The sequence below is a fragment of the Mixophyes fleayi genome, chromosome 2 (assembly GCF_038048845.1).
Source record: "Mixophyes fleayi isolate aMixFle1 chromosome 2, aMixFle1.hap1, whole genome shotgun sequence".
Classification (NCBI taxonomy): domain Eukaryota; kingdom Metazoa; phylum Chordata; class Amphibia; order Anura; family Limnodynastidae; genus Mixophyes; species Mixophyes fleayi.
Window position 1 is genome coordinate 304,768,687 of NC_134403.1, and position 23,389 is coordinate 304,792,075.

Consider the following 23,389-nt stretch of genomic DNA (forward strand, 5'->3'; position numbering starts at 1 on the left):
AATCTTGCAACCAAAGCTATGTTCGTGGATTTATTTTTATTTCAAAGCTACATGAGTCACAGATTATGAATTACTGTCTCCCCATCTGATCCCGAACACACATTATAATACCTATGACTAAAGTGTGCTTTGCATGTTGTCCTACTTCTTATTCTAGATGTCCTGAAGTGAGAGACCATAGACCAGTGTTCTAGCAGTGTGTGTGTGTGTGTGTACTGGCTGTTTTAAACCCCTATTAAAATTCTTTAAAGACATGTATTCATTACTTTTAAAATTATACTTAAGAATTGCAGCGTATTACCAGCCTGCTAAGGTGTGACTAGATCTCTCATCAGTTTATACTGTTGGCTTATGTTTAGTTGTTTGTAATAAATTGATATGATTGATCAGACATCCCTCCTTTCTCCCTTTTTACTATGTTCCCTTTCCTCTCCCCTTCTTCAATAAACCAATCCGTTAAGCAAGCACAAAAATGATAGAAGTTCAGATTTGGCTAGCTGACATTTCCCAAGGCCAAACAAGGTCATGAAGCAAGTAAACAAAGGCTGTTTTTGCATGTTTTGCTGCTAAAAGTTCACTTATTTCATATATTCAAGTAACTGATACAGGATATGGGACACTATTCAGATTATTCCAAGTTTAAAGTTACGCAGTAATTGCTCGAAAACGATCCAAGCTTTGTAGACCAATTTCTTGCAGACATTGTTACAGTTGTGATGAGGGTTAAGAATTGAGAGAGGATAAGGGCATGGCTACTAGGAACGGAGCTTTGAATAATTTGTTTTAGTTTTTCCTTGTAGGGAAAAGGTTAAGAGTTGCAGAGTAGGAAAATATTATGTAGACAGTACACAAGGGAACGGATGGCAGTGATAATTACTGAGCAATTCATAAAAGGTTTGAGAACATTTTCTGTCAAACTGTTCTTGCCTTCAAAGGAAGTTAAATAAAATGTAGTTCATGCAACATTTGGTAACATATTTCTAGGTTTCGTCCTTTTTACTGTTCTATATGGAGCATTTGAATAACTACATTTACCCAACTTGTATTTCTCATGTTTCAGATAACCAGTTGGAAACTGACATTATTGATTTTTATGAAGAAACCAAAGTTAAGTTTGCAGACTTAACAGAGGATCTTCTTTGGGAGTATATTGACAGTGGAGAGCCAATGTAAGTCCTTTTTTAGCGCATTGGACTTATGGACCTGCAATATGTTAGTTTGTGTGCTTTTATGTCAAAAATCCCATTTGCTGTAGCAAAGTACACTTCAGTTCTGTGTATCATGTAAAGATTTTTTACACCTGAGCTTTTGCCGATGGTTACAAAAGAGCAAGCCTGAAAAAAATACTTTTACACTTTATTTGATCGCATTGTAGGGCTCATTTACACAATTTTTTCTTTTCTTTTTTTTTAAAAACTGTATAAGGGATAATTGTTGCATCTGGAATAGAAATCTGAGAGAAGACCAAATCATAAGAAAGTTTAACATGTTATAGTTCAAATTTTTGCCACAAATGAAGATATGCCCACTGGTTGAATAGACAACAAATTAGTGTGGGCAACAATCAATAATACAATATGAGGAGGTAATGACCAAGTTTCCCTTCTTTAACAAATATATACTCCACTTCTTCCAGGCAAGAAATTATGACATTAAGGTATGTAATGATATACCTTTATTTCTCTTTTATCCTATCTGGGGGACACTGCTACCATGGGTTGTGAGAGTGGAGTTGGCACTTAACAGGTTAACTTTGTTAAGCTATCAATGTTGACAACCCCCTGTAGCCTCTTCTGTCTTAGTTAAGTGTCCAAGGGAGTTGGGCTTACTTTAATGTTAGGAAGAATTTCCTTATGTGACTTATCTTTTTTAGTTCTACTAATACAGAGCACACTTATTCAGACAGTGAGATCCAACGGCACTCGCTAACATCGGAAAATTCTATTTTCTTTTTTGTTTTTTTCACTTACAAAACTCAGCCGCTGCCATGCTGATTTAAGGACCGCTATAATGCCAAAAACTGCAAAGAGCGCCAGTAATCGGAACGCCAGGGGGCGCCAATTTGGAATGCACCACGTCCCCTCCTCAGCAAAGTAGTATTACAAGTGACTGCTGCATGTTATAGATGCAGCAGATTGCCTTTTGCCAGCAGAAAATACAGGAGAAACAGAAAAAAACGGTGCTGCACGGAGGGTACTAAGAAGACAGAGTCCCTCCCCGCAGTCTGTAGCAGTTGAACCATAAGGGAAAGGCACCTCAGACAAAATATTTTAAGTGTTCCAAGTGTAAAGATAGGTTACCAATTGGACTACAGGACCTGGGGCGCTTTGTACTTACAGCAGCGGGGTACAGTGTGCTAACCTGAGCCTGCACAGCCAGGGTGGCCGTGCAGGCTCAGGTTAGCCCACTCCCACTAGCGGAAAAAAAAGCCTTGACACGGGGTTGAGGCATTAGTAAATCTGCTAACTAAATCAACAGAGATTCCAGGGGTTGCGGCAGTTCTCCCGTCTACCTTAGTAGCAATTGACCCCCACGTAACAGGCAGGACTGCGGGGACCGTCGAGTCCATAGACTTAGGACAGGCTGGGGCTCCATCTGTCCTCACCTCACAAGACCCTCCTATAGGAGAACCGGCTTTCCTAGTTAGAGAACTTGATAGGTTAAACCGGTTCTTGGATGTTCCAAGACCCTTACCCAAAAATAAGTGACACCGATCCACTAACCCCCTTCTGACCCTCTCTTATTCGGAGAGATCTTCAGAAGAGGATGGTGAACTAATAGAAGACTCTGATTCTACATAGTTCATAGACCCAGAAGAGTCTAACAGATATCAAGATATTGATGACTTGGTGGTATTAGTTTAGTTCGTTAGACATTAGGTATTCTGGATTTAGAAGAGACTAGAACATTAGATCAAAGAGTCTTTAAAATAGCTAGGAGACATGCAATCCATATTCCTCCATCAGTGGAACTGAAGGAAATAGCAGAAGCATCCTGGAAATTTACTATTCCGCAAAGGTATCTGGCTTTATATTTATTACAGGAGGAAGACCTCAAATGTTAGGAACAGGTTCCAAGGGTTGATTCACCGGTGGCACGCTTAGCACGCAATATTATACTCCCTATCACAGGGACAGCCACCCGGCAGTTTAATAATGACCGCAGGATAGAGGGATTTTTAAAGTCTATCTACACTGCGTCAGGTACTTCATTCAGATCTATGTTTTCATTGGTATGGGTTGCCAGGGCTATGGAAACATGGGCAGACCAATTAGCAGTGGGTCTGCAAAATTCAGAATTGCTTCCCCTCGCTCTGCTTCTCAAGGAAGCATACGGATACTTATACAAAGCTGCCCAGAAAGCAGCCTCCATTTCTTCATCTATTTCTGCAACTGGGATGCGAACACTGAATCTAAAAAGCTTTTAGAATCACTCCCTTATTCAGGTGGAGTTTTATTCGGCCCTGAACTAGACAGCATAATTTGCAAGGCCACAGGAGGTAAAAGCAGCTTCCTTCCAGTAAATGTCCCAAAACCTAGGGCACCAAGGTTTAATTAATTTAGACAGATGTTTTGTGGGGGCTCCTCTGGCTGGGGCTAGACACATCGACAAAGACCTTCGGCCTTTAGAGGACAATCGTATAAAGGCAGGTCTTCCTCCTCCACGAAACGTCCATCTCCCAAGCCTCCGGACAGTCAGTTTGACGGTCTCCCTTCACTCCTCGCAGCTGTGGGAGTGGGTGAACGTCTGCTACTGTTCAGAGATTAGTGGGCAGCATCCTCAGAAGAATGTTGGATTTGGAGATCATGACGCAACCAACTTGCCCCGCGACCCTTGGAAGACAGACGTAGTGCTTACATGCGTTGTCTCTCTTCTTTCCGCCGTAGTCATCCACCAGGTTCCGAAACACCAAAAAATACAACTTTTCTACTTCAATATCTTTTTGGTCACAAAGCCTGATGGCTCGTTCCAACCTGTTCTAAATCTAAAACCGTTAAACCTGCAACTGCAGGTGGTCAGGTTTCAAATGGAATCCCTCAGGTCCGTCATCAATGGACTGGAACCAGATCAATTCATGGTGTCTATAGACATCAAAGACGCCTACCTTCACTTACCTATCTTTAAGGCTCATCACGCCCTTCTCAGATTCACAGTGGGACATCCTCAGTGTAGGGACATCCTCCAACACCAGGGGGAGCTCTCATATGATCTAAACTGGTTCACTTATATTTTTATACATGCTTCCTGGTTATGTTACTACCTATGCTAGTTCTAGCTAGTAATTAATTAGCTGCCTACTGAGGCTGATTGTCAGCCCTATCCTCCTCTGTCCTGATTGGCTCTTGGTACTATTTAAGGCAGTGAGATCTGGGCCTCACTGCCGGTTATAGCGTCCTGTCTCCAGTACTGCTGCCTGCTATTTGTTCCTGTGTTTGGTGTTTAACCTGAGATTGATTACCAGTGTATGACCTTTGCCTGTTCCTGGATTCGGAACCTCTGCTAGTGACCCTGATCTTACGCATGTCCCTGGATCCTGAAACTGTGCCTTTGACCTTGATCTTTCTGCCTATACCTGACATATCCTCTGGTGTCCTGACTAGTCCGCTGACATCTGGCCTGTCGCTACTCCATGTGCAACCTCCTATACCTGTGCGCTACCGTGTAAGCATAAACACACACTACTCTGAGCATAAGACCTGGGGGCATCTGAGTACCTGTGAGCATAACCAGTCTCTACGGGAAAGGCGGCTGCTAAAGGTGAATACCTCGTCTACCTGTTCTATGTAGCCATAACAGTTAGATGTCCTTCTGACATAAATTCTTAGAGCCCTAAGATTCGCCGCACGGATTCATTATTTTGTTTGACTCCTCAAAATGAGGATGGCCGGCCTCTAAGCAATCAATTGCTAGGTCTCTTACTTCTACTATTAAGCAGGCTTATGTCAATGCTGACAGACCTGTGCCAGATCCTATTGTAGCCCATTCTACCCATTCAGTGGAGGCGTCCTGGGCTGCACGAAATGGGGCTCAGCTGACCAGTTGTGCAAGGCAGCCACTTGGTCCATACTTTTATCAAATTTTATCAATTCAACGTATTTGCGTCAGCAGACGCTGCTTTTGGCAGAACTGCACTACGTGCTGGGCTGTCAGAACGGTCCCTCAAGGGAGCTGCTTTAGAACGTCCCCATGGTAGCAGTGTCCCCAAGATAGGATGAAAGAGAAATGTGGAGTTTTATACTCTCGATAAATCCGTTTCTCTGATTCCATCTGGGGGACACTGCGTACCCTCCCTTCTGCTGTTTGGTCTCTGGTTGGTTGACTCCCCTTCCTTGGGGCTTTATACTTGGACTGAACAGGCTACAGGGGGTTGCAGAGAGGAGGAGTTTGTCAGCATTGATACATTAACAAAGTTAACCTGTTAAGTTCCAACTCCACTCTCACAGCCCATGGTAGCAGTGTCCCTCAGATGGAATCAGAAAAACTCATTGATCGTGCGTATAAAAATCCTCTTTTCAAGGTAATGACATACCTTAAAATTCTTGAAACAGACCTTGAATGTTTTCTGAGCTCAATACTAAAAAATGCTATATTAGTATTATAGACTTCTCAACCCAATACTAGAATGGGGTAAGGCAATGAGAGGACCCTTTAAAGTAGTATTTCCAAAAATTAAAATATCTGCTACACCTTGAAACTAAATAAAGCTCTGTCACACAGCATTTACCATTCAAGTCTTGTATAACCCCAGAAATTCAAACCAAAATGTGGACTCCAATAAATGAAATATGCCAGAGATCGGCTTCTCCATAATGCTACTGGTTGTGATCTGGTCCTAAAATAAAATCACTTTGCGTATAGGCTTAAAATATATAAAATATTCTTAAAATGTAATTATCACCATCTCTGGAGTGGACATTTAGACATCTTACCTAACATTTTAACCACTTTCTTAGAACAGGTGATAAGAAGATGCTTCTCACCTGAGTTAGGGCCTCAAGGAGGTGCATTTTACACTGAGATCAGAGGTGTTGTCACATTTTTTTACTTCATCCTGTAGAAGTTTTCTTATCTATTCAGAATGGTCTGGATAAAAACTCAAAGTTAGAGTGACCTACACAACATTGTTTTTTGTTTGTTGTTTTTTGTATTTATACCAATTTTTTACTTTTCACTTTGTAATAACTGGTTGTTAGTTTGTTAAAATGGATCAACAGTGGAGCTTAGCCATCTGAGCACACATTATGAATATTAATGAACATCAAGGCTTCTCATTTTGTATGTCAAATAGTATGACCTGGCCAAGTTTTTATCTATAACCTACGAGTAGTACACTTTTTCTTAGCAGCAAAACTATTTTTTTTTTTTCTTGTTTAAAACTAGGGATTTTTACTGCCAGAGTTTTAAGTATTAAGGTAATTAGATGTTGTGTTTTTTTTTTTTTTTTTTTTGTTTTTTATGAGGTTCTATTAACTGGGTGCAGTGCATTGTCACAGATGGTAGATGGCACTGTGTGCTAATGGCTGTTTAAAGTTTCTTTACACCCGGTCCTATGATGTTATTTTTGTGCTTTAATATGTAGTGCCTTAAGTAATATGTAATAAGTCAAAAACAAGAGCCCCACTCGTCCAGGAGAGAGCATATTGTCCAACATGCTAGTCAGGAGATCTGTGAGGCAAAGAGGAACCAGATTCTATAGCTATCATAGTGCAGTCGAAAAATTACTTTGAAAGGCAAGTTGGGCTGTCAGAGTATTGAATTCTCTTTTGGGGCTGACTTTTTCTATACCTCACAGGTCTCCTGCTGTGCTTGCTGGAGGAAGCCCTGTCCAATAGAGAGCGTAGCACTTTGAAAACAATACTCTCCCTCGACATGAACGGGGTACTGTTAGATCTGACATTAATGTAGTAAGCAAAAAATAACATAATAGAACCTGGTAACAGGTCCACTTTAACAAGTTTTGTCTATAAACTGTGAAGGGTTACTCTTTCTGTAGTAAATTTACAGTGTTAACAGTAAAATAAGTCAACGAAGATGTCTTGATTTTGATAATTTAAATATTACACTAAAAATACATTCTTCTCAAAATAATGTTTTGTAGGGACAAAGCAGGTGGCTATGGGATTCAGTCTCTTGGAGGAATGTTAGTAGAAAGTGTACATGGAGATTTCCTAAATGTAGTTGGTTTTCCTCTGAATCACTTCTGCAAAAAACTTGCAGAGATCTACTACCCACCACCTAAACAAGCCATACACAGGGTGAAGCATGACTCCATTCCTTATGTCGAGAGCTTTGAGAACCTCAGTGATGTGGAAAAAGACGACTCTACTACTTCTTCTCCCAGCAAGACTCATGAGAGAAAGAAAGGACTTAAGAATTTTGTCTATAGCGCTAGTAATTCTGCATCCTCTCTTCCATGTACTACAGCGCTTCAAAATGGCATTGAAGAAAGGCCTAACAAATCTCTTCAACTACCCTCAAAGATTTATGAACTTCTGGATGGCTTCAAAGCATCTAAGGTACTGTAATTTTTGCATCAAAAATTTGTAATACTTATAAACCAAATGGAGCTACTACCAGGAACATTTTTGTGGAAAGGTCTCTGAAGGCTCTGGCTAATGGAGACATAATTGCAAGTACAGCTGACCCAGTTTTATTTTTTATCATACTATGATCGTAGATATCGATTGTTTAGGAAATGTTAATATTTATCTGGTATGCACCATTTTCTGAATATGCTAGGAGCATCTTCTACTTTCCCCCATTCTTGCTTTGAAATCCACACGTCTCTGTAAAAAGTCCTTGTCCACAGTCCGCTCTTAATTTATCTCTATGGAATAATCTATAAATCTGTCTCTCTCTGTCTCTCTCTCTCTCTGTCTCTCTCTCTGTCTGTCTCTCTCTGTCTGTCTCTCTCTGTCTGTCTCTCTCTCTGTCTGTCTCTCTCTCTGTCTGTCTCTCTCTCTGTCTGTCTCTCTCTCTGTCTGTCTCTCTCTCTGTCTGTCTCTCTCTCTGTCTGTCTCTCTGTCTGTCTCTCTCTCTGTCTCTCTCTCTGTCTCTCTCTCTGTCTCTCATAAAAACAGCTGTATGTACGGGTGGGGTACGGAATAATGATGATGATTATTCCGACAACTTAACCTGACGTCTTCACAGCGAATGGCTTCTTCCCACCAACCAGGCTCCAGGACAAATGATGTGACAACCGACTGCAAGGCATTTTTGCAAGGAGTTGTACATTGTCCAAGACCGCATACTTACATTACCCCCTTAACAGCACCAATAACAGCGTCGCGGTCACCAGTGACGTCATCAACTCTCGCCGGCTTCTTCATTCGTCGCAATGCCTTGCAGTCTGTTGTCACATCAGTCGTCCTGGAGCCATGTCGGGAAGGAGCCGTTCAATGTGAAGACGTCGGGGTAAGTCTTGTCGGGGTAGTCGGCATCGATATGCTGATTACCACTGGTTTGTACATGGCCTTAGATTAGACAACGACATTTTTTTCAACTTCTAAAGTAAAAGGCATTGATGTATCTGCTAGTTTGGAAAAAAAAACGTGGCTTAATGTGTATTTTTTACTTTGATACATTGCACGGTTTCAAAAACATACAGAAAAGACAATATTAATTTGACGTTTGGAAAAATTACACTGTGATACCCCATTCCACTTTTTATCATTTTAACATATGTTTTTCAGTGTGCCTATGGGCCATCATTCCTCTGCACTGTAAGTGTCCCTGTTAAATTCAGGCCTTTTGGCCCACCATGTCGTAATATTGGCTTTTGACTGCCAATATTCAATGTCCTTGAGCCAACATTTATCACACATTTAACATCGGGCTGCTAATGATGGCCAGAAAAGAGACAGGGTTAAATGTTAGGCTGAGTCCTAACCGGAGATCGGGTCCTTTTAACCTGATTTAAGTGGGAACCTCCAACAGCAAAATGAGAGAAGATGGTTTTAGGGGTGGGAACAGATAAATGGATATGGGGATTACTTTCAAATACTTTTTTAATGAAATCTGGGTTTAGCTATTCAGTCATTTGCATATTGTTACTCTAGATAAAGAAAAGTTAAATAGTTTTTTTGTAGTTATGAAACTTAGGTGCAGTTGCTAATGATTACGGCTAATTTGGATATACAAAGTACTACATTCCTTTCTGGGAAAACGAAATTGTTTGTGTTATGTAGTTTTGAGCGTATGCTCATTTAAACACATGGAGAGCACATACAAAATACACATTTATTAGAAATAAATTGGAGAAATATCTGGAAATATAATATAACGGCACTATTAAGTCTTTATAAATGAAAGTCATGATTTATTGCTATGATTTCTACATATTATTTTACCAAAATACATTTGTTAGTTCTGCAAGAATAGTATGATTTTATTTACATATACATATATATATATACATATATATATATATATATATATATATATATATATATATATATATATATACATACATACATACATACATACATACATACATACATACATACATACATACAGTCGGATTTATTTAATATAATAGGTGAGTCAGTGCCTATAACTCATAGCAGTAATTGATATTTTAGCTTTTTATGAAGTGTGCTACAAACGATGGTAACTACAATCTGATTTGCTGCTCTGTGTTCCTGCACCTCAGTATGGTTGTTGGGACGTCTAATAAAATATGTTCTAAATCACTCCGTGACAAAAGCCTGGCCCTTTGGTATTTGGTGCTAGAGTTCAAAACTTTAACTCCAAATCTTCCCCACTCCCAGCACCACACATAATAAGACAACATGGTCATTAGTATTATACAGTAGACATAAACCAAGTATGCAAAACCTATTTGTCTCACACACAAAAGTGAAAAGTCAGCCTCTTGGATATCCTGAACGCAAGCCTGATGAATAGACCCCTAAAATGCTTCCGTCTCTGGAACCATAGGACATAGAAACAAATGTCAAAGCCACCTTTGTTTATTAATTTCTTGTTGAGCTTTCATGCTGTGAGCTATATATCTTATTTTACAAAAAGTCTGTATCTTGTACTGCTTACAAGATGCAGGGTACAAAATACACTGATGTCCAAATATTGTAATGTGGGGAAAAAACATCAAATTTGGAATGCCTTAACTTTGCACTGTGTAATATTTTTTTTCTCTCTGAAATAATAAATCACATCTGACATGTTGGATATGTTTCCTCAAGACCAAAATATTCATTTTGCAGTGGAGTGCCAAAGAATTGCGGAAATTTTCACATCATTTTAACGGTCTGAAATCATTTTGCGTGGTTGCATGTTACTTTCGCAAATGTCGTTTTCCACGTTATTGTAAAAACCCCCAGAAGTGACATACCTAAAATGCTCACTTAGACCTACGCACTTAGAGTGCGCCTGCATCTTGGATTGTGTATGGCACTTTGTCACAGCTGTGTAGCACCTTTTTTAATATATTTGGAAATTAGGGTGTGCAGACCGCCCCCCCCTTGACATTTTGTATATTTATATAAAGATATAAAATGATGTATTTTTAAAACCTACACTGCATACCCTTCCACCAATATAAACCTTGTCCATCTGTGCAATGTAGATAAATGTCGAGCTCTCTGATTTCCTCTGCTTGTATTTTTTTTTTTTTTTTTTATCAGACATTGTTTGCAGCATCTAAACTGAAGGTCTTTGATAAGTTGAAAGATAAAGGTGCGCTGAAGGCCATGGAAATTGCAGATAAGATTAATGCTTCTGTAGATGGAACTGAAAGGCTTCTTGATGCCTGTGTTGCCCTTGGCCTGTTGGAGAAAACTCATCAAGGTGAATCTTAGTGGTAATTTATTTCTGTGTAATGTTAGTCTTGAAGAATTCAAAATGAAAGCAAGAAATCTATCAGAATATGGAAGTATTGCTGTATACAATTGTTTGTCACAAGTGAATCAACTGTTATGAACTGAATTCTGTGTATAGTGTGAAGTTTAGTAAGAGGTCTGAGGTGAACAAAATGTCAGGAATGAGGGCAGAATTGTTGGAGCAGATACCGGCTTTGTATAGAAATGAGTCTGACTCTACATAAAATTACCACCAGTGACACTTTCTGGACTAATAAATAGTCTTGCTTAGTGTGGTTAATGTGCCATGGTTGTGTGTCTCTTATTCAGCATTATGGAGTAGAATCCAGTGGGGGGAATTTTATGATAACTGTTGCAAAGTTTTTTGTTTTTTTTTTAAAGAAAAAAGGCTGTATCCCATAGAAACCAATCAGATGCAGTCTGTCATTTTCCTAGTACAGCTTTGAAAATGAAAACATCTGGTTGCGATGAGCTGCAGCTTCTTTTATACTCTAAATACACTGCAGCACATTTATGAAAACTGTTGTAGAACATTATAGACAGAAAAAAATTCAGATCAAAGTCCATCCACAGTTGTGCGCCTATTCCACACTTTACACTCTGCCCAGCCCCTCCATGCAGATAATACAAACTTCAGAGCCCAGGTAGATGCTGCCATCTTGACCCGTAAATCCAAGTGATTACCAGTAAAACTGGGTGCATTTACCCAGAAATGAGAGTGCAATAATTTGCATTGCTATGTTGCAAACCTTTAAATGAATGTATACAGATTGTCAGTAGTAGTCACTTAACCAAAATGATATAGACACTCTATAGTCTGTACAACAGACATAGGACTCTACCAGCTGCCATGACCTAACCACTTGACCGGATTTTGATACAATTTCTACACACTATACAGAAATTCACAAAAACAAACATTTCAGGGCTACAGGCTAAGCCTCATAAATCTGGTCTGAAAAAGCAAAATGAAAGAATGTGCCTACAGTATGCACTTAAAGAACCTGGGTGTGTATTTTGGGTATTTACAAATATAGGGGCATATTCAATTCCGATCCGATCACCGCGGAAAATGCGCACTACTGCTGGTAATACGGTATCACAATAACGCGGATTTTCGTACGCAGCCCTATGGAAAATCCACGTTATTGCGGTACCGCGGATTAGGTTCGCGGCCGTTCCGGTGCGATCCCGCGAATCGGGATCGGAATTGAATATGCCCCTTAGATGTAAACATTTTTTGGAGCATGTAAGGACTGAAGTTGTGATCGTGGGGGAGTTATTATCCTGCATGCAACACACTTCCTATTAGTAATCCAGTTGAAAGACACTGCAGCGAGCCACTTTTATCCTCCCTTTTCCAGAAATGAACAATGACATATACTAGCCAACATGGCAAATCTAAATAGAATGTCAAACACAACTCTATTATCGTATAGGAGTTTTTATATATTTATTTGGCAATGTTATTAGTAGTTCTTAATTTTATATAAAACCAACTTAATTGTTGGGTTTAATAGCCCTTTAATTCAGTTTAGAGCGATGTGCCACAGAACATTGCCTTGAAGTCCGGTTACGCATATTGCTTGTTAGTACGGTAGTAAGGGATCTCTGCTCATTCTTCTGCGCACCTCTATGAGGAGTGAGAAAAAATGAGCTGAGTTTTCAGCCTGAAGATCGTGCAGATGTGCCTTCGCGGACTGTTCAGGAGACACATTGCTCTGAATTTAAACCCCCTTTAAGGATCATGGAAATTGACGAAGGGTGTTCCAGGGACTAATCTTCAAAAGTAGGACTGTCTGTAGAAATGGAAGAATATATTCTCTAAATGTATTAAAGTTTCATTCTTTGCAACTTGTGGTATTATAATAGGGCAGAGGTTCCCAGACACATCATTGATAACCGTACAGATGAAGCAGTCTTTTTCACAATTAGCACCAATGAAATAAATGTTTCAACATTGTGTATTGCAGGGATTGCTATAAAGTCTAAATCACTTGTATGATACAAAAATGACCACTGTAAAAGTTTTGAGTAATTTTAAAAACCTTGCATGCAACGTGGTCTGAGCTCTTGTGTGACAGGAAGAGCGTTCTCTTATCTCTTCAGCATGTCACCACAGGAGTCATTTAGTGCTGATGTACACTGCACCTTTTTACTTTTAAGTTCCCATGTGACATTGCCCTTAGAGCTGCCCTCCTATATGTTCGTGGGTGAGCAGGTTGTGGTAAAAACAAATAATGATACATTGAGTGCCCCCAAAATGGATGATGTGTCTGTGAATGATCAAAATCCTGTGGATGATCTTCAGGCTTGCCAGGAAACCTGTTCTGCCTGATAACTGCTGTCTATCCTGTGTCATCTGCAGAAATCTGCTGGATCTCTCCAATTTGGCCACTTAAGTGTCATAGCTGGGGAAAATACTATGGGTTTAGGGTAGGCCACCATCCTAAAGAATACATAGAAGCAAACACCGTTGTTCAGTGTGGTACAAAATGGGCAAATTAGAAGGGCAGTTGATCATTATCTGTCATTAACATTTTGTTTCATTTTATTCTATGTTCTGCAAAGTAAAATCATCTCTAGGTCATGCTGTATTTATGTACTTGTAACCTAGTTCTTTTTTCTTTTTAGTGTATAATAACACTGATATAGCAAATACATATCTGGTTTCTGATTCAGAATATTCAATCCATGGATATATTATGCATTGCAATGACCATTTGTGGTCACACTTTACACATCTGGAATCTTCTGTAGTAGCAGGAATAGGCCAACACCAAAAAGCCTGCAAGGGGATACCTGAGCACTGCCATGTAAGAACACAATGGAATTTGTTCATCTCAAATTAGCGTGTGTGTATATCTGTGTATGTTTTATATATATATATATATATATATATATATATCTCTATCTATCTCTGTGACAATGCTGTATTAATCTAATGTTTACTTATCTGTTGGCCTACATATTCGTATTGGCACATAGGAGTTATTACTCTGGACCAGCTGCAAGAAACCCTAATGGATTCCTTTAATTATGATTCGATCAACTTATCTAATTGCAAAAAAAAAACGTTATAAAGGTGAAAAAGCACAGCACCACCACTTAAATATATAATATTTTACTTCATTTATGTTTAATAACTGAAGTATAAGCATTCCTAAAGGACAGCGCTATCCAACTTAAGGAAAAGGGGTCACAGTTTTTAATACCTAAAAGAAGGAGGGCCAGATACCACGAGGATCGTAGTGTTATGAAAATGGTCTGCCCTGTGTGGCAAGTGTGGATTTAAGTAAATCAAGCATGTATAGCAAGCAAGTAAATATTTAATATTCTTTGTGTTGCAATAAAGGACATCCTAAGGGGCATATTCAATTGTTGGCTTTACTGTCTAAAGTAACGCGGTGCGCGCACTATTACCGTCATTACGGTAATAGTGCACGTAAATACCGCTATTACGGTACATTTCACACTGGATTTCAGCTCCCGGCTCGGAGCTGCGAGCTGAAATCCGGCTTAGTAATAACGGTAATACTTTTTCCGCTGCGGAAAACGCCAACAATTGAATATGCGCATAAGTGTTCCAACTACGTAAATGTAGATACATGTGAAGAATGGCAAAAAGTAAATGCTTCCCACATGCAGTGCCATGCCCAGAATAATAGCCTAATTGTCACTATAGACAGCCTTGCCATCATAATATACTTCATGCTCACACAGCCCTTTGCCCATCGTATATAGCCAGTGCCCAGCATAGCTGCCTTATGTCCACCACTATCTTATGGCCATCATATATATAGCTTTTGCCTGTCAAACCTACCTTTTCCCCTATCTTTTTATTAAAGGTGAAAGAGTATAGCGCCAGCACTTAATTATAAATGGAGCAACATATTTTATTTCATGAACTGCAGTATAAGCCTTTCAATAGGACTGCGTGATTTAGACAGGTCGGGTGAGAATGTCTTAATAATATGGATAGAATATATGTAGCATGCCACTGTGGTTTATTGAAGCCGCTCTGACTTCACTTTGGTGACATTGTACATCATTTTGGAAGATTTTTCCTAGGAGCCCACCCAGCTTGTCAATGATGAAGTAGGATCATCCTATATATATCGCCTCAGTAAAGCATCAAGTAAACATGTCTTCTGTGCTGCAGCTCATGGAATACATAATTACTTGGTTTCAAATTGAGTAGCAAGTACCATGCTTTTTGTCAAATTAACCATATGTTCCCTATCCACTTGTGGTATATTTGTACCCACCATACTTTGCCCTTTCTACGTGAGCAGTTTGACAATTGTGAACAACTTCTGTTTGTATTAGTTTTTATGAGATGTTGCTTTCCTTTTGTGCCATTAGAGAGCACCCTATTGTGCCATTAGAGAGCACAGGAGGATTGATTCTCTTTTCATTCCTGTAAGTTGGTTTAGATACATTTGGTTTTACAAGAAATATATGGTGTCCTGTTAAAAACATTGGGAAGAAAAAAATTGTTACTTATGTCTCATTGTATACCCATACTGTTTCATATATAATCTATTTGACAGCCAATGTTGGTACTACACTTATAGGACTTTGTTAGAAAGCAAGTGTTGTATTTGAATACAATGTGACTGCACCTCTTTCACCATCACCATTGGTTGGTTGAATAATTATAGATAGCGCAGTTAACTGTCCCCCTTCCCATGTGGAGTTAATTTAAAATGCACTTGCTAAATTTAAAAATATATCTAAAATATCAATATTTGTCATAGTGGACTTCAGCAAATAAGAAGATATTGGAACAGGTCCCATATTGACAGACATAATTTTGGCATGTATTGTTTGATACAAAACTGTAGTTTACTGAATATTCACCTTAATACATATTGCAGCATGAGGATTTAGGGGTAGAAAACACTGTCAAGCCATCACTTGTGTAACAAAAAAATTGAATATTGAGGGGCAGTGCTAATTGTAGCCCTCTTGGCTACAATTGGTACCAAGAGGGCTAATTAGCTGTTCCCACCAATTTATTGAAATATTGCATTACAGCATTATTGTAAAATGGATTCGTGTGTGTGTGTGTGTGAAATTTGTTTTGATTTTTGTTGCAGTGAAGAGTTGTAACTCTTCTAGTTGAGACCTATGTAGAGTGCTGACTTGGGTTCAAAACAGCTAGAGAGATCTTATATTTCTCCCATTCTGTTCCGATGTCTTGCAGATTTCACCCTAAGAACTATGATGTCGCACACATTTCCGTTATAAAAAGGTTTCACAAAAAATTTAAAAAAAAAAATCCATTTAAAGTAAATGTTTATTATAATAATTTTTATTTTTTTACAGCCTAGTTTTGGTGTGGTCATCCTTCAGTATAGCATTTACAAGGCTAAAATATTGTAATTTATTCATATATTAATAATGTATTTTAATATAATACCCTTTCAAAGTTGTTGCTTGCTTTACTCTGCCGTCAGTGTGGTAATCTTTTTTTATTTTGTATTTTTATTACAAGGGACCTGAAGCGAAAGAACGCTGTTTGAGGGCGATACACTGCATGCTTAAAATCACAGCGAGAGATCTAGCAACAGCTTTTGACCTTTCGAAGTTCAGTTCCGTGTGTGATTTAGGGGGTATGGTTTATGTTCCTTCTCTTGCTCTTCACATTTTTTCTCACACAATGGTATATACTGTATATCTATAGATATATAGAAGATAAATAGAGAGGGCCAAAGAAAAGCCTTGTAGTTCTTGTTGTTTGCGTGGGCTAATTAGTAACATTGCAGCATTAGGATAACAAATATATGTTGATATATGATGAGATCTTGTGAATTATAAGACATTAAATACTTTTGTACAACCCCTGCTAGTTTGTAGGATCTCCTCCTCTAGATCTTACCTGGAATGCAGCTACAAGTCCCACAGCCCTGACAGAAGGGAGAGAGGAGAGCTGTCAAAAAAGCTCTACTATAAAGTTATGGATGGGATAGGTTGATCATTCATTACATTCAGTGGTTGTAAGAAAACAAAAACACTGCCTACAGCCTTCATTAACTTTAACCTTACTCTCCTCATTAATTTTACACATCTGTTAAGAAGAAACTGATAACAATCTAGTTACAAAAAGTGTAATAACTATTTTTAACTGTTCATATTTTTGAAGGTTGCACTGGTGCCCTTGCTCATGAATTGGTTTGTGTATACCCAGAAATGAGAGTCAATGTATTTGATCTACCTGAAGTTATTAAAAATACTTCTTACTTTGAACCTTCAACATTGGATACCGGTCGTGTGACATTTACGTCAGGTATTTTTTTTTTTTTCCTTTGCACACATAATTACTGAAGTGGGGTACCGTTTTTGTTTTTTTTGTAAATGTTATCAGAAGTTCCAATGCTAGTATTAAAGATGCCCTGTCGCCAGGAACGCTATAGCTTTTAAGTTTTTGTAGTATATTGCATCTGTGGTCTGTGTTCAAAAGAAAAAAATAGGAAATATCTATTTAGAAAAAGGAAGTTGCATAAATCAGTACGCCTACATTGAGTTCTCCATTTCTAAATAAAAATAATGGTAAAGACAAACAATATGCATATTTTAAATGGTTTTCTGTTACTCATCATTTAACCACTTTTTACCTGCTGTATAATTCTTTTTAAGCATTTTTCAGTACTTCAATTAATATATTTTAGACTTTTAACAGGTTGAGAGACCACCATAGATGTATTTTGAATTAAATGCATTTTATTCTTTGTATATCTACGTGTCTATTATGTAGTAAGCATTTTAAATGCTGTATCTGCTTAGGTTGACACACCTGCCATGGCCTTGTTCGGGAGGAAATGCTTCTTATTTCTCATTAATTGCATTTGGGGAACACTGCTTACCATGGTGTAAAGAGGACAATATGCTGGGAGTAAGGCACTACTACATTAAAGACTTGTCTAGCCTGCTCCTCCCCTCTATGCCCACTGTATGAATATCCATCCGTTTTTAAATTGGTACCCAAGAAGTAGGGCATTTTTAGTTAGGTGCTGTCACAGCTTCATTATCACAAGCAGACTCTCCATCGATACTTTGTCCTGGACTAGGGTCAGCTGCTCATATCTGCTACCAGGGACCCAGGATTTGGCCGGTGCAGTATTGGACCACATCAGGGAGTCCACAGCTGAGACAAGGCTGGCTGCAATCTCTCCCCCGGCTACTGACAACAAAGTGCCTTTGCAGAAGAGCAGAGGCACGCCAATCACAGTGTTGGATCATCAGGTAGCTGGGGGATTGTCTGATAGGGGCTGATCATGGTAAGCCCCACACCAGGGACATTTGTGGTATAGAAGGCAACCATGATGGAGGAGGAGGTTCTTTCTTTTAGGGGTGATTTCTTGTTCAGAAACTGAACTTTCCTCTGGCCTATCCCAAACTTGAAGTCCCTATACTTGCATGGTGGACAAATTCACGTTCAGTGATCAATCCTGCATAGCGATATGGAGATACGCATGTTTTATGGGCATATAGGAAACCACACAGGGTCTATCTAAGAAGGGCATCCAGACCATGATTAAAGCCAGGAGACTGGCTTCTTTGAAAAATTACCACTGGCTACTATACCTGATGTCCAGACCTGTCTTTCGGGGGGAGGGGGGGGGGTTCTTTATGTGTAACCGCCTGTAGGATTACGGGATCTGAACTTGGTCCTTTCTGCACTATGGAAGCTGCCATTCATGCCTCTTGAATCCATTGACTTCAAGTTTCTAACATGGAAGGTGTCCTACTTCCTGGCCATCGCTTCAGCGAGACAAGTGTCTGAATTTGGTATGTCCCCATGATCATCAGTTTCCACTAAATGGAATAAATAGGAAAAGAGGATTTTTGTGCTCACCGTAAAATCCATTTATCTGAATTAATTTGGGACACACTACACTCTGACCCCTTTATGTTCTTTCTTCTGTTGTAAGTGTGGTTCTTGTTTGATTTGAGGCTTTGTTCATTAATTAACTGATGGGCCTCCGCATAGAAGAGGAGGAAAAGCAGGCCAGACCAGTCTTTAGTGTAGTAGTGCCTTACTCCTAGCACAGCACCCTCTATACCCTATAGTAGACAGTGCCTTCCAAATGGATTTTACAGTGAGTGGGAAAAATCCTCTTTTTGTGTAGCATATACTGCCTGCTACAGAAGTGTGCACACAATTATGGAATAGGATGTGTTGTGCAGCATGAGGGTGCAGGACCCATTACTGCTACTTTAGTATTTACAGATGTCTATGGCAGGACAATATGTATATACATCTACCTTACTTTTAAGCCGTTTTGTAACCAAGTCTTATCTTGCCTTGACTGCTATAATAGGTAACTTCTTAGAAGACGCACTTCCTGAGGCTGAGCTATACATCCTTTCAAGAGTCTTGCATGATCTGCCAGAGGGAAATTTAAATTGCATTTTGAAGAAGTTATCTGAAGCTTGTTGTCCAGGTAAAAACATAGATAACAACTGTGCAACATAAGTGTAATTAAGTATGACTATTTTTTTCATTATTCTTCTCAATTTGCTGTGACTTTTTGTAGGTAGAAATGCCTTGCTTATTGCTGAAATTGTCCTTGATGAAGACAAAAAGGAACCAAGAGCACTGTTACAGTCTCTCAGCATGAGTGAAGGATCGCAGAGGAGTGGAAGTGAATACAAGAAGCTTTTAGAGGTTCATGGATTTAATAGTGTACAAATCAAGAAAACAGGCAATGTATTAGATGCAATTCTAGCTATAAAAATCTAATTGCTTGAAGGAGGATTAGAAAAGGTTCTTAATTGTTAATTTTTTACTATTTTAATTATGTCATTCCTACCAGTGGATATTGGCTTTGGAACATATACCATAGTAAAATTGTTTCAGCAAATCGAGCTGATTAAAATATAGTAATGAGTTATATTTGTTACCTTGTATTTAAAAGGAGACAGGAATTTCTTATAGTAACATTGTACCAGCAAATGTGTTACATAGAATCTATTACAAAATTTTGCAATGATCAATAAAAAAAAAAAAAGCTTATAGGATGATATGGACATTTCCTTTCATGCTTGAGATTTTTAAATGTTCTCGATGAATCTCTGCCCTGTGGACAGTATGGCAATATGGCCAAAAATGGCTAAATATAGGAAAATATATGTAAATGCCACACACAGTTGTAGAATTAAATTGTGATTTATTGGGTGAAGTATGCATTTTATTCCTTTGATTTGTATTCCTTGTTTTGCACAAAAACATTTGGCCTTTGCACCAGCTCTAAGTTTGCATAGATTGGATCTCTTCCAATATTCTTATTGGGGCAAATTTTGCACCTCCCAGTTAGACTTTGCTGGCACTTTTAGACACACTTTTCCCTGTGTTTAAAAAAAACTTCATACACAAGTTTTGCATGCAATAAAAACAGTCCTAATGTTCTCTGCCTCTCATAAGTCATTTCGGCTCTGAATGAGGTTAAGCTAAACTATTTTATCAAAACAGAAGCTTATGACTACATAGGTGCATTGAAGTTCCAGTGTTGTCATCAGAAGTCACTGTTTAGAATTGACGAGCCACTGCTGAAAGACAAAACGTTATAGTACAAAAGGGAATGAAACCTCAGTTACTATGTTTGCCTATACCCAGTAAGCAAACTACACGGCCAAGTGGATTATTGTAAAGGTGTTTGACATTACAAGTATTTGAAGGCAAAAGGAAAGCCCCAATATGCTATAGTTTCACTTAGACCATTACCATGAAACCCTATAAGGTTGTATATATCAGTTCAAATTCTAGATACCAGATTGCAAGTCCCATTAACTGAAGCATCGCAGTAGTAAAACGTTACAAGGACCAACAATGGAGCCAGTCTCTGATGTCCCGCAGCCTTTTGACCAAATTGTGATTAAAAAGCTTGTAGGTTATTATGCTTACTCTTTGTAACAGAAACTTCATCAGTATAGTTCACACATTTTGGGGAAATAGTAATAAAAGCAGGCGTCTAGTCTATTATTTCATTATGGACAAATGGAGTATCTTTCCTGCAGACATACCTTTGCTTGGGTACCACTATTTCTTTCTCCCAGCGACTTATGCCAAACTCCACACGTGAGTGGGTGGAGCTAATGTGGCTCTGAAGCTCCAGGTGGCACCATTATTCTCTATAAATGGCATTTCATTGGTAAATGATTTACAAGTGGCTCACATGCCAATCGAATAGACAATTTGTGATTACACTTTCACTCCTGAAATGTTGTGATGGTTTTCACAACATAAGAAAATGAATTGCTAAGTCTCTGTTTAACTCATCTTTTTCCTGGAGTGTGGGTGGTTTGATGGTAGGATTTAGTACTGAAGAAACTAGTGGATATACTGTGGTGGCATCAGTCATAACTAAACATTTTTGTGCCTTTGGCAAGACAGAGCTCTGGCGCACACACTCGGGAGAATGTACCGCCAGAGGGGACATTCCTACCTGGTGCTGTTGCCAGTGTCTTAAACTCCGTTGCTGCTTGACCAGATCCTGGAACGTTTGGGCCCTGTTTGGAAAATGGTTACTATTCACATTTAATAATTAGGCCTTCTTCCCTCACCAATCAACATTAGTGTTTACATTTAATAAATAAGCCTTCCTACCCCCAATCAGCACCAACATTAAACAGCATACACATTTAATAAACTGACCCGATGTCTCCTGCAGCCAGCCCCAACAATAAATATATAGCATTCCCATTTAGAAAATGGACATACCCCTATTCCATCCGTCCCAACATTAAATTAGTTGCATTCTCATTTAATTAACAGATTTATTTCACTCCTCACCAACCCTGACATTAACTTGGTAACATTCACCTTTAATAAAACAAATAATTTTAGGGTCAATTAAAAATTACATTTTTTATTAAGATTTATAATACATTATTTTTGTGTTATTACTTGACAACTAAAAAGGACCTATTCTAAACCAGAATAGAGAATGAAGTTTACCTACTTGTGAAAGTCAAACAGCATTATCCAGGGGCATTTGCCTGCCAAACTTCGTGTTTTCATTTTGTGAGCAATTTTTGTCTCCGGTGAAATGTATTGAATTTGATGATCTTCCCAGAAGAGGTGGGTTTTCAGAGAACGCTCTAAGGTTTGAAGATTAGAGGCAAGTCTTGTGTGGGGAAGGTAATTCCTCAAAGGGTGCAGCCTGAGAGAAAGTCCAGTAACTGGGATTCGGAGCAGGTTATGAGTGTGTGGATGAAGGATGCAGATCTTGTGAAGGTGTTGTATGTTAGTAGAAGTATTTTGTTTTGGATTGGTAAAAAACCCCCAAAAAAACAGGCAACCGATGTAGAGACTGACTCAGTGGAAAAATGATTTGCCAGGAAAATCAATCTAGCAACTATGTGTAAAATGGATTGTCGGGGTGAGAGTCTGATTGGGGGAAGAACAGTGAGGATATTGCAATAGGAAGTTGCACCTTTCGTGCCTAGTTATTCACCCATAGTAAATTGTTAAAGGTAAATCCAATATTGTTTCTGTCCTGCAAGTAGAGGGGTAGGGGGTTTAACATTACACTTTTTATTTCTTTAAATAAATGAATTGTCACTTTCACCTGCCCCTCATAGATCATCAGATACACTCTTTTTTTCCTGCAACCCTATTAACCAATATTATTGTTTCCCTTCCCTTTCAACCAGCTTGCACCCCACTTTGTTCATACCTGTCTGAGTGTAGATTGTAAGCTCTTGCACGCAGTTTCTTCACCTTTTTAGCTTTGGTATGTACTAGTATGTCATTTCTGTGTACCTCTTATAATTTGTACAGCTCTGGGTAAAATGAAAGCACATTATAAACACTTGATTATAATAACAGTAATAAATCGAATTCTAACTGCAAGAACGAATAAGGTGAATGCACTGCAGTCTAACTTTCTATATAGCATCTGAATACATTGCTTTGTTTTAAATAAATATATTCAGTGTGTGAAAAAATAAAATAATAAAAATTAAAAAAAATAATACACACTCAGTGCTCTCTGTCAGCTCACAAATAATGTTTTATGTAGCATCTCTTTCTCCAAATAATGGTTTTGAGGCCTTATGGTAAAATAAAATGCATTGTTCCTACATTTTCATACATATCATATGTGATTTATACCAGAGAGCCCACTTACCAGGGAATCTCTCGCAAGGCTCAAATTCTAACGTTAATGTTTATTCCGAGGCTGAATACATTCACAGTAAGGGACTTATAACCAGTATTCCAAGACTGGTGATGCTCTGAACATTGTATATTGGAGGTGAAAACATTGGATTGAACAACTTAGTCGCGGTCAAAAACACTGGCATTCTTTCAGAATGTATCTAATATTACGCAATATCTTGCAGAAACTTATTTAAATTAAAAAAATATTTTGGTATCCACATACGTATTTCTTTGGTTTGTAGTGAAATCAAACACAAAAAGCAGAAAATTTATTCCACTACGAAATCAGATGGGCCAGACAAATTTATTTGTATCAGGTTTTTTTTGTTTTTGTTTTTTTTTATAAGTATTTAGAAATAATTATATTTCCAGCACATGATTC

General features: G+C 38.5%; 1 protein-coding gene across 4 annotated transcripts in view; it reads left to right on the top strand.

Annotated features, from left to right (window-relative positions):
- ASMTL (acetylserotonin O-methyltransferase like) overlaps positions 1-20,026 on the top strand; it is a 33,248-nt gene extending 13,222 nt beyond the window's left edge. For all 4 annotated transcript variants that reach the window (XM_075196495.1, XM_075196496.1, XM_075196494.1 and 1 more), the window contains exons 8-15: positions 1,061-1,169; positions 7,100-7,517; positions 10,644-10,806; positions 13,473-13,654; positions 16,339-16,456; positions 16,987-17,130; positions 19,166-19,288; positions 19,382-20,026. In XM_075196495.1, the coding sequence (XP_075052596.1) occupies positions 1,061-1,169; positions 7,100-7,517; positions 10,644-10,806; positions 13,473-13,654; positions 16,339-16,456; positions 16,987-17,130; positions 19,166-19,288; positions 19,382-19,587 (1,463 nt within the window). In that variant the 3' untranslated portion in view covers positions 19,588-20,026. The remainder of the gene's footprint in view (positions 1-1,060; positions 1,170-7,099; positions 7,518-10,643; positions 10,807-13,472; positions 13,655-16,338; positions 16,457-16,986; positions 17,131-19,165; positions 19,289-19,381) is intronic.
- The last annotated feature ends 3,363 nt before the right edge of the window (positions 20,027-23,389 follow it).